This window comes from Mauremys mutica, chromosome 21, assembly GCF_020497125.1.
Source record: "Mauremys mutica isolate MM-2020 ecotype Southern chromosome 21, ASM2049712v1, whole genome shotgun sequence".
In the NCBI taxonomy this organism is placed as follows: Eukaryota; Metazoa; Chordata; order Testudines; family Geoemydidae; genus Mauremys; species Mauremys mutica.
The window spans coordinates 8,696,641-8,717,863 of record NC_059092.1 but is presented as its reverse complement, the minus strand read 5'-3'; the positions used below and the strand labels follow the sequence as shown (position 1 = coordinate 8,717,863).

Sequence of the window (21,223 nt, the reverse complement as noted above, 5' to 3'; positions counted from 1 at the left end):
GGTCTAGGTTTATTTGGTCCTTCTTCAGCACAGGGGGCTAGACTTGATGACCTCTTAGGGTTCCCTCCCAGGCATACATTTCTATGAATCTTTATGACATGACTACGTCATCTATTTTTTCCTAAATAGAGACCAAAATATGTATTTAACACTTTGGCCTTTTCTGCATTATTATTGATAATTCTACCATTTCCATCTAACCAGTTAGTGTTCTTTTTGTTTCTAATAGGCTTAAGAAACTCCTTCCTATTGTTCTTAACTCTGCTGGTCATAGATTTCTCCTTGTGTCCCTTTGCTTCCCTTGTCAATTTTCTACAATTCTGAGCTTCTGATTTATATTCATTGCTATCAACTTCCCCTTTTTTCTATTTGTTATATAGTATATTAATTTTTTTTATAACTGCCTTCAGTTTCCCTTTAAATCAGGCTGGTGTTTTAACTGGTTCCTTGATAGTGGCTTTTTGGACATCTAGTAAAGTGTTTGTAAACAATTCCCGATTGTCATTCACATTTTCCTAATTAAATTCTTCTTCCCAGTTGATTTGGCTCATGATTGTTTTCAGCTTTGTGAAATTGGCCCTTTAAAGCGACAAGTATATTTATCACTGGTGCGGACTTTATTCTGTTTGCACATTATAAATGTGATCGAGTCATGATCACTTGTACCTAAATTACAGTTAAAAGTTAGTTCTTTGATCAGTACCTCTATATCTGTCAAGACAGGGTCTAATATAGAATTCCCATGTTGAATGCAAGACTTTTTGAGTTTTAGGAAATTGTCATCTATCATGTACAGAAATCCCAAGGATGTGTTAGTACTGGCAGCAAGAAACCTCCAGCATGTGTCACTCACATTGAAATCCCCCATGATCACACAGCTTTTTTTCCTACACATTACAGATAGGTGTGTAAAGAGCCTGTCATCTTGTTCCCTAGAGCGATTTGGTGGTCTGTAGCAGACCCCAACTCATACCCCGTCTTGTACTTTATCTGTTAGGACATTGATCCATAAGCATTCAACATCATTTTTTTCTGGGTTATCAGTGACTTGGAAACAGGTAATGCCAGGGGTGCTGGAACAATTTTTATAGTGGGGGTGCTGCTGATGGAAACGGTGTGTTTGGTGTTTGTTTTTACTACTTCAAGTCTCTGGATGTAGCAGCAGCCCCAGCAGCGCTAGTTCCAGCACCATTGGGTAATGCCAGTTTTGGCCTGGAGTGCCACTCTCCTCTCTCTCCTTTTGCCAACTCAGTTCTTCCTAAATAGTTTGTAACCACTGATTTTTAACATTTCAATTGTGGAACTCCTCCCACTGGGTTTCTGTAATACTAACTAGGTTGAATTTATGTTCAGAAATTAGCAATTCCAATTCCTCTTGTTTGTCACCTAGGCTCCTAGCACCGGTGTGCAGGCACTTATAGAATTTCTTCTCTTCATGTCCATTGGTTCCTTGATTACTTCTGTGCTCAACGTCGGAATTTGTGCTGAGTGCTCATATCTTGCCGTGTTTTACCCTCCTTTTTTGTTCTCCCTCCTGACCCACTCTCGTCAGCCTGTTCCCGAGCAGACTAATTCCCTTTCCACTGAAGCCATCCTAACTATACAGCCCCGCATAGAAGGTGAACCAATGTTCCACAAAACCCAAACCCTGCACCCTACATCGCTTACCTAGGCAGCAGTTCACTCCCAGAGTCTTCTGCCTTCTGTCTTCCTTTGCTTGTGGGACAGGAAAGATCTCATGTCAAATTATTTAGTTGCTAAGTTTGGATCCGGATCTCAATGTTACCAAAATGTCGGATCTAGGATTCTGGTGCAAGGCCAAATGGGATGAGAAACAGGATTTTGGGGCTTGGGGCTTGATTGTGCAGAGGGCTTAGTATTTTGGACCTGATCCAGCAAAGCCCTCAAGCACATGCTTAACTTTAAGCATATACAAAAGGAGACTTTGCTGTGAGAATCCTCTTAGCCAGTCCGAGCAAATGTGCGGCTTGTCAGAACGGAGCAGAGTTCGCTTCGACCCAAGTGAGTTGCTGTTGCCTCACATCAGGATGAAATGACAAATTAATTAATTAGGACCCACTTTTCAGGACTTCAGTGTTTGCACTGTGCTTTGATGATATAAACCAATCCATGGGGGACGAATATTGTTGCTTTTTATGATGATGGAAAAAAACACAAATTTAGTAACCATATTATTAGCTTTGTAGTTGGTGCAGGATGGAACTCTGAGATTGTTGGTGCCTCATCCCAACACAATGGGTTCCTTATGTCTTGCATGGAGGTCACTGGAGGATCAAGGTCCAGGTGTGTACAATGCAGGCTACGGTATGGCCAGAATTTTCAGAAGCTCTTGGCACCCACAGTTGGGTGCACATTATGGGCCGGGCCCTTTAGAAAAGTGTCACGATGGAAGCCACTATCACTTTGGAGAATCCGGCCTTATGGGTGAGAGTGGTTTTTTTCCTAGACAAAGGCCAAAAGTGGAATTGTGTTATTCGATCCTTCCCCAAACTTTGATGCTTTGAATAAAACGGAACCCAGATCTGCGCCTTCTGTGAGAGTAACCTATTGATGTTAAGGTTTTAACAGGGGCAGGAGGCAAGGCCAAAATCCTCAAAGGTATTTAAGTGCCAAACTCCTATTGATTCCATGGGATTTCAGTGAGAGTTGGGTGCCTGGATAACTTTGAGGTCCTAGGGCATAGGGCCTAGGGGGTGGGGCCTTCATGGAATCTCTGGCACTTGTCCCTTTTTAGGCTAAACACTTTACTTAGGAGAGGGTCTTGGTTTTTACAATGTTAATTTAATGAATTACAAGGAATTAATTTACTTAATTTTTTTAAGGTTGACTGTTACATTGCTGGCTCTTTGGTTAAGTTTTAGGAAAGGGGGGAAAAAAGAATCAAGACATGTAACATTTCAGATGTAAGCAGCATAAACAGAATTGCATGAAGCCCCCAGGAAAGAAGAGGTGGCTTGCAATTTTCAGAGTGGGCTTGGAATTTCTTAACAATTCCGCCTACTGATTTTTATTGACTTCGGCATGTCAATTTCTGAGCCCCTTCCCCCCCCCCCCAGTATTGACTTGGTTGTGAATCCACCCAATCTTCAATAATTCACCTCCTGGCCCTTAGGTCACCAGCATGACTTGTTTAGGGCCAGCAAGTGAAATCCCCTTGTAAAACACCCCGGGGATGGCTAATTTATGGAGGAAAGAAACAACATCCCTCCCCTGGTGCCACTTAACTTTTCATTTTATATTTGCAATAATTGCTAAGGACATCTGGAAAAATGGCTGTCTAATCCATGGAGAAAGCCAGGGCAGAAGGTCAGAACGGAGAATACTCCAGGGGCAAACCCAAGCCATCCCACCCGACCGTGGGCTTTCTAGGGGTTGCAGCAACAGAGTGGGTTTCCGAAGACCTGGGCTTTGCTAGGCCACTGCCTTTTTGTGCATTGCTGGACAAGTCACTTTCAGTCTTATTTCCATAGGGGTCCAGCACCTGCAGCACCTTTGAACACCAGGCCAGGAACCGCCTCAGTTTCCCCACCCGCATCTGTACCATATTCATCATCATCAGGCTCCTCTACATTTGAAAGGCATTTTGAAATGGGCAGATGAACACCAGCTCCATACACATGCAAATTCCTGCCACCCTTCATCAGACAGGTCAGCTCCAAATATTATTATTAGCTCGAGTGGGGGGGAGGAGGGAGTCCCTCTGCGGGGCCCCAGGTGCGTGGGAAAGAGCCTGTGAGCGGCTGTGTTAATGAGTGACCCGGCTCCCGAGGGCGGGTCTGTCTCGTCCCGAGCCTGGGGGGAGTCAGGCAGGCGCAGCCTGCTGGAAGCGGGCGCTAGTTCACGTTGCCTACTTAGGGTGACCGTGACATGGGGGGGGGTCCCCAAAGCCAGAGGGGAAAGGGAAGGACACACAATCCTGCCACTTCCCCGGGGATCGCTCGCGCTCCCCAGCTCCCTGCACCTTTAAAAGTCCGAGCACGTTGGCGGCCCGATTAGCCATTAACCTGCTGGGAGGGTGTTTCCTGGGGGTGGCGTTTCTCGCCAGCCCTGCAATGAGCGAAGAGACGAGCAGGCAGCAGGGCTGGTTTGCCAGCCCCCCTCCCCGCCTTATCAGCAATTCAGAGTGCATGCAAATCTCCAGCCTTTCCCAGCCGGGCGCAGGCAGGAGGAGAAGGAGAAGGAACATTTCTCCCTGATCAAAGCTGGGGGGGAACAACAATTCCTCCGGGGTCTCTCCCCTGCTTTCCTCCTGCCCCACGCTGGAGCCCAAGTAACCTCCCCTGGGCGCGCCCGGGCTGCTTTGTTCGCCCCGGTGCAGTTTGGGTGACTCCTCGGGGGGAGAAGAGGGTTTTGTTCGCCGCTGGATGAGCCGCTCCGGTTTCTTTTGTGCGGCGATGGGGGGAAGGCGGAGCGGGGCTGCGGGGCTCTCCGCCTGGGCGCTGGCGCTGCTGGCCGTGGGGCTGGGGGGCTGCTCGGGCGGCTGTCCCGAGAGGGAGTTGGAGCGGAGAGAGGAAGAGGCAAACGTGGTGCTGACGGGCACGGTGGAGGAGATCATGAACATGGACCCGGTTCATCACACTTACTCCTGCAAGGTAACGCGGCGGCCGGGCCAGCAACGTCCCCCTGGGCGGGGTGGGGGGGCTGCGATAAACGGGCGAGGGGCAGCGTGTAAACGGCCCCTCGCCGCTCCGGAGTGAAACCTGCTTCCTTCCCCCCCCAACCCCCAGCTCTCCTCCACTTGTTGCTTTCCCCTCAGCTGGGCAGGATCTAGCCCGACACCCACCCGGGGCTTGGGATAAGCCCTGGGGGGATTCCTGCCCAGCGAGGCATCAGCTCTGCTCCAGCTAAACACACACGCTTGTGGGCAACTTGGGGCTTTCACTTAAAAAAAAAAAAGTTTCCTTGCCGTGTAATTTCTCCTTCTTCATGGTTTTGTTCGCTAAACTTAGATCTACGGGGTTTTTAAATTGAAGGAACATTTAAAAAAAAATCCTCCCCCAAAATATGGGTTAGATGGAAGCAGTCGCGGTGGGGAATGGAGCGAGAAGAAATGGATCAGCCTGGGTCAATTTCACGCTTCTGGGCTGTTCCTTGTTTCCCTTCTGTCTCCCATCTTCCACTCCCTGGAGTCTGGGGAGAAACACACTGATTCCGAGCCCCCTTAGAGCGGTGTAAATCTATCGACTCCAGTAGGGTTATTCCTGATTTACACCAGTGTCACGGAGGAGAATCTGGCCCCTTCTTTGCACTTTCTCAACTCCCCCTTCAAATCCTAACAAGTGCGTTAAATAAACCGTGAACTCTCTCAGATTGCAGCCGTCCAAAGAAAGCAACAGCAAAATCCCCCCCTCTAAATCTCAGTTCCTGGAAAGTTAATCTGGAAACCACTCTCCCAATATTTATTTTAATGTGTGCGGTAGTAAAACTTTAAATCTGAACAAGTTCCTTTTTCTGCAAGAACATGTGTTTTTTATTGTATGAATTGAGGCTTAAGTGTGTAATTATATATTTTTAGACTGCACGATTTAAAAAAAAAAAAGCTGAAACTGCTTCAAGGGGACTCTGTAAAGGCTGCTTTTAAAAGGATTCCCCCACCCTTTAAGGCTGAATGTGACTCTCCACTTTCTGGTCTGGAAGGCTTAAAACTAGCTGCTGTAGGTACTTGTGTGCAAGTGAACCCATCTCCATGTTTGCTCTAAAAGCATCTTGAGTTTCTTCAGCACAAGCTATTGTTTCGCTCTGAATCTGGCCTCTGGCTATGTTTTTTTTTAAAAAGCTAAGACAGCACTGAGCAACCTGAAATGCCATCCGCCTGGTTGTCAGCAAACATGCTGCAAAGTTTAACCCTTTCCAGGAAGGGAGTCCTTCTGCAGTGACTCACTACTTTCTTCTTGTTAAGGCGGTGGCTTAAAATGCAGATACCTGGGTGAGGCCATTCCCGTTTTCCCCATTTCAATCGGGCCTTCTGTTCTGGAAAGAACTGAGGAACCTCCTGGAGTTAACCAGCGGGTCTGTCTTAGTGGGACCTAGTATGATGCCAATACTGGTACCGTGGCAGGAGGTGTCAGCCAGTGGGGAAGGCGAGAGAAGCACTGGGAAGGATGGGGTGCATTAGGGAAGAGTACCCAGCGGATCTCTGGGGAGGTGTCTTGCAACCTTGTTGGACAGTTGTAGCAATTGAAGACCTCCGCTGTACCCTCATTCATTTGTGTTGCTCTACCTGCACCCCGACCCTTCCATGCTCCCTACCCCCCAGTCTGATCAATTAGATCATAGACCCTCCAGGGTAGTGCAGGGACTTTTGTCTGCAAGTGTCTAGCACATCGTGGGCACGTGAAAAATGAATAAGCAATTGCAAGTAGGGTGACCAGACAGCAAGCGTGAAAAATCAGGACAGGGGGTGGGGGGATAATAGGAGCCTATATAAGAAAAAGACCCAAAAATCGAGACTGTCCCTATAAAATTGGGACATCTGGTCACCCTAATTGAAAGCAACCAGAGTCCTATGGCAGGCTGGGGCAAATGCAATCGAATGGGAGTTGGGTGGCCTCAAGGCACCAGGAGGGCCAGTGCCAAAGGCTCATAATCAAAGCAGAGGGGATGAGGGAGGAAATGTTCCAAGCCTCCACTCCCCAACTCCTTCCCCCCTCCAGCCGTATGACCAATGGCTTTGCTTTAGGAGAGCAAAATCCAGGTTTCCTTTCATGGGTGCAAGGCCCTAGCAAACCTCTTAATTTTCACTCCTACTTTCCTACTCTCACAGTCCCACCTCCTCTGCTGCTCTCCTGCCGGACCCTTTGCACATACTGTTCAAAGTGTCTGCTGCAAGCACCCGGCACTGGATTGGAAAAGAAACCTTTGAGTCACTGTGGATACAGCAGTTCTCTGAAGACTTCAGCTCGATGCACAGCAGTGATCAAACAGGCTAATACAGTGTTAGGAAGTAGTAGTAAAAGGATACAGAAAATATCGGCCTGCCACTAGATAAATCCGTGGTGCAGCCACACGTTGAATACAGTGTCCAGTACTTCTTGTCCCACCCAAGAAAGGATAGAGTGGAACTGGAAAAGGTTCAGAGAAGGGGCAACAAAGATGATCAAGGGTATGGAACAGCTTCCATATGAGGAGACACTAAAAAGATTAGGGCTGTTCATCTTAGAAAAGAGATTTTTTGGGTGGGGGGGGAAGAGAGACATTAAAAAGGGCTATAAAATCATGAATGGTGTGGGAAAAGTGCCTAGAGAAGTGTTATTTACCCTTTCCCACAACACAAAAACCAGGGCTCACCCAATGAAATTAATAGGCAGCAGGTTTAGTACAAACAAGAGGGAATACTTTTTTTCCACACAGCACCCCGTTAACTTGTGGAACTCCTGGCCATGGGATGTTGTAATGCCCAAAAGTAAAAAGAGAAGTAGGTAAGTTCATGGAGGGTAGGTTCATCAATGGCTATTAGTCAAGATGGTCAAGGATGCAACCCTATGTTTGGGGTGACCCTAAACTTCTGATGACCAGAAGCCAGGAGGGAAAGACAGGGGTGGATCACTCCAACTGCCTTCCTGAAGCTCTGGTACTGGCCACTGTTAGAGAGAGGATACTGGGCGGGATGGACCCTTGTTCTTACCTGCTATAGCAGTTCTTATGAGAATGATTGAGCTGTGGTGATGCAGGGAGGACTGTGGTCTGTTGGGCGTGGCTTTTATTTTTAGTAACTACCTAGAAATGTATCCCACTCAGCTTGGAATAAGCATGCTCAGGAGGATGGGGGCATGTTACAGATGTAATATTGGCCGCGGCAACAGACACACGAGACGAGCACTGCTTATATAGGCTATTTTATTTGATACCACTGATTTATTGGCATCCTAGTAGTACCCAGAGACCCCAAACAGGAACCCTTTGTATTACTAAGATGCATTTTCAGCCCCAAAGACCTTACAGATCCACCCCCAAAACCTTGATCTCAGATCTGCACCAGAAATGCCCATGTTATCTCGGTTTGGCAGTATTGCCAGCAATTGTGACTTGATCATATTTGGTACGTTTCTTTTAAAATAAATAAATAAAAAATCCCAACTGCTAAAATCAAGTGGCTATGTGAGACGCCAGTTTTTTTCAGTAAGTTCTTAGCCCTCATGGCTGCAGAGGAAAAGCTTGAAAGGGGTCTTGAAAGCCAGAAGGCAAATAAAAAAGAACCCCCAAGTCTGTCTGTCTGTCTCAAAATAAAATCTCATTGGTTTGGCACGACTCTCAATTTTTAAATGTTTAAGCTTGGCAGTGCTGCTGTTTCTATTGGCCTGTTTTTTATTTTAATCTTTATTTAAAATACTTTCAAGTGAAACCTATGTTTGATTTTTTTAAATGTTTTTTGGTTTGTTGTTGCTGAAATTCAGTTGTGTGTAAGTGTCTTTCAAGAAGTGCCCTCTTCTGAATCTGTCTAATTGCAACTGGCCACATTTTGCCCTTGGCTACAGCCATGCACGGTGACGTGCATAGGTATAACCAAGGGCAAAAATCTCCAAGGTGCAGAAGTGATTCTGCTGGCTAAGCTAGCAAGAAAATGCCTGCCCCTTTCCTTATTAAAGGGTCGCTAGTAATTGTTCCCAGGGTTCCCACTGAAATCCCACGTCTAGTTCATGGCAGCTTTTCTTATTGCAAGAAGAAATGTAAGGGCCTAGTTTGTGGTATGAGTTACTTTAAATACATGCCCAGAAGAGCGAATGTTATGGGTGCTGGGTGGTCTGTGAAGAGCAGGCCTGGGAATAGCCGGAGAAGATTCTCATGTTTGCTGCTTTAGCGTATCATTCCTCCCTGGTTAAACTCTAACCATCAAAGTTGAAGCCTTTGATATACAGAGATAAGCAGGTTAGGACTGATAGAGGAAATTAAAGTTAGTGTTAGATAAACATCCTCAAATCACTGCTGGCCATTAATTTGCTTTTTGAAGAGATTAACAATCTGAGACGGGCCAGACAGGCAAACTGTTGCATTAACACTGAGGCCTGTGAATCTTTCCTTCCCTAGAAGGGGCTGGTATTTCGGGCACAGTAACTAGCTCTGTTTCCTTTAGACTTTGCTCCTGAGCAATGGCCCGAGATCAAGACAGTGCTTGAGGAGATTCCTAATGGCTAATGGGCATTGCTATTCTTTCTGTGCCTGGCGTGTTTCAATCTGTTTCCAGCCCATGTATTGGCCGCCTTCTCCACTTGGTTCTCAAATGTATCTTCTTCTCGTGTCTTTGTTTGACCGGACATCCGTGCGCTAGATGCTCCATTCAACAAACTTAGCTGGGATCCAGCCCCATAGGAAGCCTTGGGAAGTATCTGGGCCCTGTTACCTCCAAGCAATGTGTGCTGTTGTGGGGAGACCTGGATTTGAATGATGAATGTGTCTGAGTGAGGTTAGGCCTCGGAGGTGGAGTATGGGAGTCGATGGGAGAGCGGGGGTCGCTTTATCGCATGTAGACTAGACATGATAAATCAACCCCTGCTGGATCGATCGCTGCCTGCCGATCTGGCGGGTAGTGTAGACATACCCCTAGTCTACACTACAGACGTACGTCGGTGTAATGACGTTGCTCAGGGGTTTGGAAGGAAGCAGGAGAAGCTCTCCAGTTGGCGTAAATAGTGTCTTCACTGAGTGCTACAGTGTCACAGCTGCAGCGCTGGAAGTGTAGACAAGCCCTCAGTGTGGCCTGACTGCCCCTCCGCTCTGAAGCGTGCCAGCTATGGAAAAGCAGGGTGGTGCCGCAGGTCAGGGCGAGGGGCATTGGCAGAGCGGTGCAGGTGGAACCCTGCACAGAGTCTGGCTAGCGCTGACGTCGGCCGGTGTTGTCAGCCCTTCATTGTCCAGGTCTGCTGAGGTCAAGCAATAACTCTGCCGCCTCCCAGCCCTTGCCCGGCTCCGGCTCATGGGATTGAAAAGCTTCATTCCCGGGAAGCGTCGTGTCTCTGTAGAAACTTCTACCCACCGCAGAACCTTGCAGTTCCTGGCGGTTGTGTGGGAATCTCTCTAGTCTGGTTTGAGACCAAGTCGCTTCAGCTGCCTGCGGAGCTGGCTCTACTTTCCAATGGCAGGAAGGATTTCCTGGTCTTTGGGGAGGTGCCTTTTCCTCTAGTTTGCATTTCACTTTAAATCCTTTTTTGCCAAGTGTTTCTCAAATAAAAGTGCTGTTTCTGCTGCACCCTCGTCGCCCCCAGCCCTTAGGAAACCCCTGAGAACACGCTCTTGAGCCCAGTATTCTGCACGTTCCTTGGCCAAAGAGGAGGAGCCCTCTTAACTACTCTGGTTGGCAGTTAGCTTTAGCCTATTTTTTTTTCCTTCTCTCATGCTGGGCATTTTTCTTCTCAGTGTAGCCAACGAGTCACCGGAGAAGAAGCCTTAATTGTATTTGATGATGAATGAGATGCCCTTCAGGTAACTGTCAGTTGTGGTGCCTCTTGCATCCGAGGAGGAGTGGAGAAAGCGCCCCTGGCTTCTGTTCCCTTGCTTAGTGCAGCAACCTGAACGCCAGGGCCTCCCTGTCTGACTATATATTCACAGGGTGAAGCGAAAGCTGAGTGCTTTCTGGCCCTGATGGTGAAAATGTCTGTTCACCATTCAACACAAGCGGTGTCTTTCCCTCTCCCCCTCCCCCCACATTTGTGAGTTATTACTTAGTGAAGCTGAGACTTTTCTGGGGAGTGTGGGGTGTGGGGGGGGGACAGTTGCCCTGGGGGTTCTGCCAGTGCAGGCTACTCTTGCTGGATGAGAATGGGGTGAGGTGGGTGCTGCTTAGGAAAATGCCTCGACTTGATTCTGTGGATAAGTGTAACCACAGGCAGTTCTGCTGCCGCACCGAGTGCTTAAAAAAAACAACCCCTCTAGCCTGCAGCATGGAAGGCTGGCAGGGAATTGGGAGGCTCCCCTTTGCCTTTCACAGAGTTCAGACCAGCACTAATCTGATGCAAGCAGGGAACTGCATTCCTTAACTCTCTGCATCCTGGCCCTCACCTGAGCTGGTGTTGCAGACGGCCCCCTATCTGCTCCCCGATGAGACGGAGAAGCACTTGTGCGCAGATGTCTCTCCTGGTGCGAACGCAGGGATTCCGGTACGAGCCGAAGAGAGGAAAGCTGCCTGTTCGTTACCCCTGCTCGCCGGGTGAAGCTGCTCACTGGCTGGTTGCCATCACACTCTCAAGACAGGGCTCGCAGCCGCCGGGCTAGGTACAGCTGAGCAGTTGGACTTTGAAGCCGGTCGCTGCCAGGACTGAGTCAGGCAGAGAAAATTGCTTCCGACAACACTTGCTTTGCTTGTCCACCTTTTTTTCCCCCCCGCCTCTGAAGATTGCAAAGTGTGACTCCAGCTTTAGGTTGGGCTGCTGGGGGCCAGAGAAGGGCTTCTTGAGCCCTGTAAATCTTTGCTCTTACTTTACCGTGGCATAAATTAACATTGGCACAAGTGGTGTTAAAGTCCCCTAAAGCCAGGAGACCTGGAAGTGGGAGGGAGAGCATGTGACTGGAGCAGGGGTTGTGGAAAAGCCAAAGGTGAGCTCCTCCATCTCTTCTAGCATCTACTCGCCACACCTGAGTGCCCCTCTGTGCACTCCTGAGATGTGGTTGTCTCAGAAGGTGTCAATTGCAATAGTATCTCGAAGTACAGGCTGATGCTAAGCAGATTGGAACAGAGGAATTGCCTGGGGCATGTTCTGCAGGGTAGGGACAGCTTGTCTCTAGCCTCCTTGAAAGATGCATCCTGTGTATCCCCTTTTCCTTGTTCCCAGTGAGTGCGGCTGCCTGAGTGAGACCTGGCTGGAGAGAGACTATTTGAACCTGCCTCTAGACCACTACGGTCCTTGAAGGTTGTTGACAACACTGACTCCGAGCCTTCAAAAATCACGAGTCTGGCCCCAAGAAATCACGAGAGTGAGATTAAAACCACACTGGGGCCTCGGCACTGGACCCGGAAGCATCTGCGGGAGGCCCTGGGATGATGCGCTTTTTGGTGGGTGGTCCTGCCCCAAAGGCAGCTGCTGTGCTTGGTATGAGCTGTGGGCAGGGCAGTCGGTGGTCCAGTCTCGAGGTTGGATTGTGGTTGCTAGGTCCTCATCCAGAGCTGGTGGTAAGTGCTCTGTTGCAATCTGTATAACCAGGAGCAGAAATGAACCCAGCATAGAGTGGCCAGACATCCTGATATTAGGGACTTTGTCTTATAGGACCCTATTACCCCTTCATAGGACTTTATTTCCCCTCTCTCCTGATTTTTCACATTTGGGATCTGTGCATTACACCAGGGGTCTGAACTACTCTGACACTTGAATGGCAGATGCTTCTCATAAGGGGGCAGTCAGGGTCTTTGCTGACAGCCTCAGTGTTTCGCCCTCCCCAGCAGCAATGCTTTTCTCTTGTTCCCACTCCCCAGCAAGCTGTTTCTGATCCCCTTTCCATGTGCCATGGAATGAACCAGGGGGACTGGCTGTTGAGGCTCCTGTGTCCTCTTGCTGACTCTGCCGCTGGCTTGCTTTGTAACCTTGTGAAGACTGTCCTGATTGCTCAGTGCCTCAGTGTCCCCATCTGTAAAATGGGCATGGCAGTTGCCCACTTCGAACACACATTGAGATGTAGGGTGCAAAGTGCTGTCACGCCGGAAAGCCTTTCTCTTGCGTCATCTGTGTGGAGGGGCATGAACCCAGTTTTTAAACCTCGCAGATCTCTTTTAGACCACGTTGTTGATGTAAATAGCTACGGTCTCATTTCGGAGGGTGGCTTTCAGAGCCTCTTGCCTGCCGACTCCTCCCCTCCCCCGCGGCTGCACTGTTTAATATTGCATGCTCTGAAGCTCACTAGGGGAGTTGTGACAGCCGTGGAAAGCAGGTGACTGACCTCTTGGCGGCTGGCCTAGCGGAAAGAACACGGAGAGGAGCGGGAATCATGGGGAAAAGCGAGGGCTGACTGTGCTCACGGGCAGTCTGGAGCAGTCACAGAGCCACAATGTATACGCTTGCTAGCAAGCTGCTCTCTTCCCCCTTGAGCAGATCTCTTGATGAACTCTTATGACATAGACAGAGCTCTGTGCTTCCTGACCGCTCCCTTCGGAGGGAATCGCAGTACCAAGGGGACCTTGAACTCCTGGGCAATGGACAGGGAACTTGCCTGTCTCCCCGCCCCATGGTGTGCAGTAAATTATTCCCATTATCCTGGCCTCTTCCCTCTGCCCCGTGCGTTTCTTTAGGAGCAGTTTCGAAAAGGAGAGAGCACAGCACCAGGGACGCACTGAGCTCCCAGCTTGTTCTGATTTGCTCGCAGATCTACTTTGCTCGGCTGGTTTCTTCTCCTTTTTTGGAGGACGTGGGATGAGGTGGGGAATCTGCTGGCTGCTGGGTTATCTCTGGGGTAGAAGATCCCGTCTTCCCACGGGGAGAAATAAACCCTTGTCTCACGGCCAGGCGGTTTGTTTTCCTTACTGGAGTTAGATGAGTGAGGGGAGCTGTGCTTTACTGCCAAATTATCCAAACATTTCAGCAAAGTCTGCTTCCAGCACAGGCTTCCTGTAACAATTTATAGGAATGCCTCTTGTCACTTGAAACAGAACACTGTCTTCCCCTGCCTGATTGGCTGCTCCCTTGTCAGAGCGGGGACTAGTCACTTCTCCCCCTCCAACTCTCTTCTGCCCACGCTCTCAATGCTCCTGCGTCAGAGCTACGATCCCTGGAATGGATGGAGACCGTTTTCTCTAGCTGGTCAAGGCTGCTGTCTCCCCGGCTTGGGGGCGTCACTGTCTCTAGCGCACGCACTGTCTTTTCAGAAGCAGTGTTGCAGATCAGACCGAGAAGAAAATGCCAGAGACCAGGCTGTGCAATGTATGAAATCTCCCAGGGAAATATTTCAGCGATAGCCCAGTACAGTGTCTTCTTCAACTAGGAAAGGGAGATTCCCTGTGACAAGGAGTTAACTTGAAAACTCCCCTTTGGGAGGCCAATTGTGGCATCGGACAGTTACTCCTCCATTCTCTCGTTAACTTGGCAGCCTGGGTTTGCAGCAGGCCAGCCGACTTCCCCTGCATGCACAGCAGCCGGAGACGGACAATTATGGATCTGATTTCCCTGGGAGCATCCAATCAAGTATAACACCCTCTGCTGTGAACCATAATTCCCTTATTAGTCATGGGCAGAACCAGGGCAGATGTGACTGACATTCTCGTCTGTCGCTCTGCCAGCTGCATGTGGCAGCTCTCAGTGTCCCTTGCTGCCGGGTGCCTGCTCTCAAAGCCAGCCGTTGGGAAGACATACCAGGAAATCAAGGTTCAAACTACATTGGGTGAAACCAAGTTTTTAAAGTTTTCAGATACCTTAACCATGGCCTGATGCAATAAATATATCACTGAGGCTGGCTCTGTGGAAGCCATCTGCAGCAGAGGCAGGGCATGGCAGGGTGGTTGTGTTTTTTTTTTTTTTTTTTTTGCCTGTGTTGCAAAGGAAACTCTCCTAAGCAGGATGCTATAACGTAACTCCGCCAACTGACGCCCAAGGAAAGGCCAAAGCAGAAAAGGAGGCAGGGGCTGGATGTTCCCTCCTACGTTGGTTTCTGTATCCTTCCCAAGGGGATTGCAGAGCGGTGCTAGGCATGCTCAGGGCCGAAGGGAAGGAGACTGGGTATGTAGCTTGTATCAAGCACTTTAAAAAAAACCCCAAAACAACCTAAGATCCTTGAACGCTGATACCTTTTCTGGCAAGTTTCAGCCTTGGGTGAATTCTTACGCCACTGATGCACCTTGCTGCGACTCGAAGGGCAATCACACATGTGTAACCCTAGGCATCTGCATTGTGGAGAGGAGCAGGAGGCAACATTTTCTTGTTGCTGCTGACGTTTATCCCACCAACCCATCATAAGAACAGCTATACTGGGTCAGACCAAAGATCCATCTAGCTCAGTAACCTGTCTTCCAACCGTAGCCAATGCCAGGTGCCCCAGAGGGAATGAACTGACCAGGTAATCAAGTCATTCATCCCCTGTCACCTATTCCGAGCTTCTGGCAAACAGAGGCTAGGGACATCATCCCTGCCCATCCTGGCTAATAGCCATTGATTGGACCTGTCCTCCATGAACGTATCTAGTTTTTTTTGAACCCGCTTATAGACTTGGCCTTCATAACATCCTCTGGCAAGGAGTTCCACAGGTTGACTGTGCCTATTCTATTCCCCTCTGGGGACTGTAAGGCCGTGCTTGCTGGGGCTAACTCTGCCCATGGCTCAGACGCTGTTGTTTTATATAGCACAATCGATGTGCATGGAGCTTTGCAGGCATACAAGGCAGGCACCACCCTAGAGGGGTCTGTAACCTGAATGGGAACGAGAACCCCAAATGGCCTTGTCATGGTTGCTGGGCCTGAGTGCTCTTTCTTGAGCATCCTCCTCGTGCCTGTACCTTCCCGTAACACTCTTACGCTGGGCCTGGGCTACAGCTGGGTGCGAGCCAGCTGGGTTCAGACACTTGCAGTTCTTCCCTCTGGGAGTGCTAGGCAATGATCCACCAGCTGCCTGGCACCAACGTGTTCGTGTTTTGTTTTTTTTTAAACAGTAGGAACAAAGCATGTAGAGAGAAAATTTTAAAAGTCCAGCCTACCTGCGTGTCTCTTGCCTAGAGCCCTTCCAGCGAGGCTATGCGAGGAAGGCCTAACTCCTTCAGACACCTCTGTCGGCTTTCCCTGCCCAATGGCCCGAGTGGCTACCCACCCTTTGGGAGCGAGTCCCTTTTCTAACTGCTGTAGTCTTTCATCTTCTGGTTCCCAGGCCTGGTCCTGCCCTGGCTTTGTCTCTTATCAGCTTCAAGTGTTTGCTGAGAATTGGCTTATCTGGAGCCATCATCCTTCCCTTCCTACTGGTTTTCTCCCCCACTTACAGCTTCCTATGAAACAAGACCAACATCTTGATGCAGTGAATACCTCCGTGACCAGGTCAGCTGGCAGTATTCATGCCTAGGGCCCTATCAAATGCACTGTCCATTTTGGTCAATTTCACGGTCATAGAGTTTTAAAAATCATAAATTTCATGATTTCAGCTATTTAAATCTGAACTTTCACAGTGCTGTAATTTTAGGGGTCCTGACCCGAAAAGGTGTAGAGGGGTGTGTGTGTGTGTGTGTGGTGTCACAAGGTTATTGTAGGGGCGGGTTGCAGAACTGCTACCCTTACTTCTGCACTGCTGCAGGCTACGGTGCTGCCTTCAGAGCTGGGCAGCTGGAGAGCGGTGGCTGCTGGCCGGGGGCCCAGCTTTGAAAGCGCAGCCGCCACCAGCAGCAGCACAGAGAATGGCGTGGTAGGGTATTGCCACCCTTACTTCTGTGCTGTCGTGCTGGACCCTCAGCAGCTGCCACGCTCTGGTCACCCAGCTCAGAACGCAGTAGCGCAGAAGTAAGAGTGGCAATACCACAATCCCCCTAAAATAAGCTTGTGACCCCCACCGCGCCCCGCAACTCTTTTGGGTCAGGACTCCCAGTTTTGAGAAACGCTGGTCTCCCCTGTGAAATCTGGATGGTATAGGGTAAAAGCACATAAAGGACCAGATGTCATGGGGGGGACACCAAATTTCACGGTGCGTGACGTATTTTTTTCTGGCTGTGAATTTGGTAGATCCTATTCATACCCAGTTCTGGAGCTGCTCCATTTCCATCCCAGGCCATCGCCTTTCCTTGGTATTGGTACTAGGGGTGGGGAAGGGAAGCCGTGCCACAGTCTTGCTGATGAGGATGGTTCTCCCCCCTCCCTGCGGGAATGTTACTTAATGAACAGTGCATGATTGCTGGGATGCTGGGGAAGGACAGGACAGTGGGATGCAGTCGGGGCAGCTGTTCCTGCTGAATCCTGATACTGCTTCGGAGCAAGAAACTACTGCAGGAGCCGTGGGCTGGGGACGCAGAAAGAGGCTGGTGCAACTTTCCGCCTGGTTGGGAGCGGACAGCAATGGCAGACCCAGGGGACTGAAATACATTGTGCGACCCTGTAATGGGTCAGTCACACCTGCACCTGATGCACACCTGGGGAATGGAGAGGGTCTGTCTCTTGCACTCTTGGCAATGCTTCTGTGGCAAGAGAGATTGAAAATGGGCTTTGTCACTCCCCCCGGCAGGCTCTGTGTGTGTGAGAGAGATGAATTCAGTTTGGGTAGAGAGAGGACAATGCCCACGGGGATCAATCCTCACTCACGTGTTACTGCTCACGTGTGGGCTTGCTCATGAAATTCACTCCTGCTGAGGTTTTATAAGCTCTGCTTACTCCTCTCAACTGGAGCTTTCGTGGGGGCTTGATGAAGATTCACTAGCCCTCGCGCTCTGACCAGGGCAGTGTTGTGTTCTCACACTGGGACCTCCTGTGTTTTCTCTCCCTTTGCTGTAGGTGAGAGTCTGGCGGTACCTAAAAGGCAAAGACATTGTGACGCACAAAATCCTCTTGGACGGTGGGAACAAAGTGGTAATCAGTGGCTTCGGGGACCCCTTAATTTGCGACAACCAGGTCTCGACGGGGGACACCCGCATTTTCTTTGTCAATCCTGCCCCCCACTACCTGTGGCCCGAACACAAGAACGAGTTGATGCTGAACTCCAGCCTGATGCGGATTACCCTGCGCAACCTGGAAGAGGTGGAGCACTGTGTGGAAGGTGAGGCTGGCTCCTTGCATGTCCCCTTCTCTCTCTCCCCCCACCCCGCAGGGCTGGCTATCTTTGTGCCTCTGTACGATAAGAACCACAGCATTGGTGTGACGGGGTGAAGCCCTTGCAGAGCCAGGGAAAGAGAGCTGATAGGCTGGGTGAGCTGTCAAACACCCAGAGACAGAGGGGAGGGACTTCCCTTCCCTGCAAAGTCTTCTGGGGAGGAAAGTCCTCTATAAAACTCCTCGGTTTCCAGCTGGGAGTCAGAGTTGCTGGAGGAACCTGAGCCTGTAAATCTTGGTATCTTTTTAAAACCCCTTCGACTGGGTCTTTCTTCTGTACTCTGCCACAATAGGTCAAGTCCTGGCTCTGTGGCCACTTCTTATTCTGAGCCATGGCGATGGTAAATCTGTGAAATGGTGTCACTGTTGACCCTACTGGTCAAATGGGCTGGACATGTTGTTGTCCTATGTAGTCCCAAGGCAGCAATGCTGCTGCTGTTGTGAACTGATACCGTCTCATCAGCTAACTGTGTGTGGATGGCTGATGACCAGAAGCCCTGTTCTGGGAAGTAGCAGTTAAAATCATTATGGAGCCAAGCAATGTCATTTTAACTTTACGCTACAAACGTTGGTCAACGCAAGTTATGTCGGCGTACCATGACTCTGGTTCAGACTTTCTCCGTTTCGTAATTTTGTTCACTTAAGTCATCCCTGCAAACTCGGACAGGGATCTGAGAAGCAAGCTGGCTTCTTTCTGGCTCCTGTAACCTTAGCGGGAACAAAGCTTCCATACATAGGTACAAAGGGAAGAACTTGGCCCAACAGTTAAAGCTGGTGAATAAGCTTGATGAATGAGCTGTAACTTGAATTAATCATAGTCTGCCATAGCTGTTCTGACTGACCAGTGTTAGCAAGTGCAAGTAGCAGACATGTTCTTTGCTCAGATCAGCAGAGTGAACAGTAGGAAAAGCTTCCGAACTGTCTGGGTGGTTAAGCACTGGAACAAATTACCTGGGGAGTTGTACAATCTCCATCTCTAGAGGTTTTTTAAGAACAGGTTGGACAAACCCGTCAAGGATGGTGGTGTTGATACTCGGTTCTGTCTCAGTGCAGGGGACTGGACCTGTTGAGGTTCCAGTCCTATGATTCTAAATATCTGCGGGGGGTGAGGAGGTCAGATTTCTCGAGGGAAGGTGTAATCCAGGCTGCATCGCTTGGAGCAGAACCTTGCTTCAAGGGCAGCAGAAATCTCTCAAGGGGCAGGGAGAGTGTCTCTTCTCCAATCCCCCAGTAAGTGCACGTTCGTCAACTACCTTGGGTTAATGTTCAAGGCAAGAGTTCCCAGTTCCTGGGAAGTACGTTGACCCCAAGCCTCTCAGTTGGGGTCTGAATATTACACATGCGGTCCTATGAGCAGATGAATAAACAAGGGAAAGAACGCAGGAATTCTGTGTGAGCCAACAGATAAACACATGGATCAGCTCCTTCCTCCTTTCTGGTGGTAGGGAGGAAAGGGCAGAACCCTTTCCTGCAGCTGTGAATGCTTATAGAGGAGTAAGTGACTGAGAATGTGGGGACGGCCGAGAAGGCTGGTGAAACAGAAGTGCAAGTGGCTTTTGTAGGAGGACTGGAACATGGAGAGTGAGACGGTTGGGCGTGTCCAGTAGTGGTTATGTACAACCCACTGTATTCCCTATGCAGTGTATATACTCCCGGCTAAAAATTGCCCTGTTCCTCAATGCCTTTCTTAACTGATCCAATACCTAGGACAGTCTTTCTCTTCACCATTCCCAGTCTTGGTTTGCTTAGCCCTTTAGGCCCAGATTTTTTAAAGGTGTCGCTTGGCTCAGCTTTGCCACGTGTACCTGACTTGGGAGCCTAAGTGTTCTTTCCAAAAGTGCCCTAGGCAATAAAGTTCATTTTGAAAATGAGACATGGGCTCTGGACATCAGTGAGGCATTGCAAAGCCTAAATAGCCCTTAAAGATCTGGGCCTTAATCTCTCCTGTCCCCCTGCTCAAGAGGATGAAGAAGACATTTGGAGGAAAGATATTTGGCCCTTGAGAAAATGAAAGTCCTGTCTGGACCATCTGCTTTGTCCTTCACCCACCCCATAAGGTCCATGTTGGTGCAACTTTCTCAATCCTAACTTACTGAATTATGATGGGGGATGGGTCCATCAATGGCTACTAGCCAAGATGGTGAGGGATGCGACTCCCTGCTCTGGTTGCTCCTAGCCTCTGAAGCTGGGTGTGGATGACTGTATGGATCACTTAGATTGCCTGTTCTGTAAATTCCCTCTGAAGCACCTGGCATTGGTCACTGTCAGAAGACAGGATACTGGGCTAGATGGACCATTGGTTGGACCCAGTTTGGTCGTTCTTATGTAACTTATGAGTGGCTGCCATTTGTGAACTTTCGTAAGTTACTGCTAACAAATTTTGGACAGGATATTCAACCTTGTGCATCAGGGCTTAAGCCCGTCTCTAACAACTGGAGATCAGGATGAGATGTAAATTGGAAGCAGATTATCCTCCACCTGCTAGGTGGGGTTCTTTAACTTTCCTCAAGAGCACCTTCTGTTGGATGCTTCTGGAGACAGGACGCTGGACTTAGATGGAGCCTGGGTCTGATCCAGTCTGCCAATACCTACACTGCAGAGGGACAGATTGGCAGTAAAGGGTGTGTTTTGCTTAGTACCAGAGGTCCAGAGCAGCGTTTCACATAGACTCCGTGTATTGGTATGATCCATTCCTGCTTTTTTTCTCTTGAGAAAAGAGTCCCAAGTTGCCTTGGCTGGAACAATCTGACCTAATGCCCATAGTGAAACCTTTCCCAGCTGCTGCCCCTGGTCCTAGGAGAGTAAAACTTCAAGTCTCTTTCCACTGCTGGAAGTAACTGGCTATGGTAGTCCAGAGATTTCTCTTCCTGCCAGGAAGTGCTCGCACTGAACCTGGACATCCAAACACGTAGATAAGCTTCAAGGAAAGGGCCTGCTGAATTCTGATGCCTCGCGCCTCCCCTTGAGGGTCAGAGTAGCCCGATGAGCAACCTTCACTGAGGTGGACTAAAAGTATAAACTCTGACAAATGAAAATACAGCAGCCCTAGCCGTCCTGAACCTGAATATGGGCAACACACTTAGTGCAGAAGGGCATTAAAGGCACTAAAGCTTGAACCTATCTAAGTTCACTGACCATCTCTTGCATGTAGCCATGATCTGGGTCTATATGATCCAAATCCCATTCTGCAGAATATCCTTTCTTTAGGCCAGGTAGCAGCTGACTCTGTCTCGGACTCCAGTTTTCTAGGCAGTTAAAGGAAACAAGCGGTTCAACCAATTAACTAAGAGTCTCTTCCTGATGGCTCACAGGGGAGCTATTGGTGTGTGGAGATGTGGTCATGGCTAACTGCTTTGGGGAACTGGGACCATGGGGTGGGCTGGGCAGGGGAGAAAAGGCTGTAAGATGGGACTGGAGAGCATTTCCATACAGGGCAGGATTGAGTTAGTGAGAAGTGGCCCGGTTCCTGAGCGTGATGCTGGGGAAAGAACAAAAACCAGGTGACCACAGCGCTGATGT

The 21,223-nt window shown here is 49.3% G+C and overlaps 1 protein-coding gene across 4 annotated transcripts in view; it reads left to right on the top strand.

Moving 5' to 3' along the window:
• Positions 1-3,565: 3,565 nt before the first annotated feature.
• Positions 3,566-21,223, top strand: part of AGRN (agrin) — a 218,377-nt gene continuing 200,719 nt past the window's right edge. The window contains exons 1-2 of one of the 4 annotated variants that reach the window (XM_044996508.1): positions 3,566-3,669; positions 17,390-17,651. In XM_044996508.1, the coding sequence (XP_044852443.1) occupies positions 17,585-17,651 (67 nt within the window). In that variant the 5' untranslated portion in view covers positions 3,566-3,669; positions 17,390-17,584. Of the gene's footprint in view, positions 3,670-4,059; positions 4,614-17,389; positions 17,652-21,223 lie in introns of those variants that run through there. The other 3 variants (XM_044996509.1, XM_044996506.1, XM_044996505.1) reach the window with 3 other exon arrangements.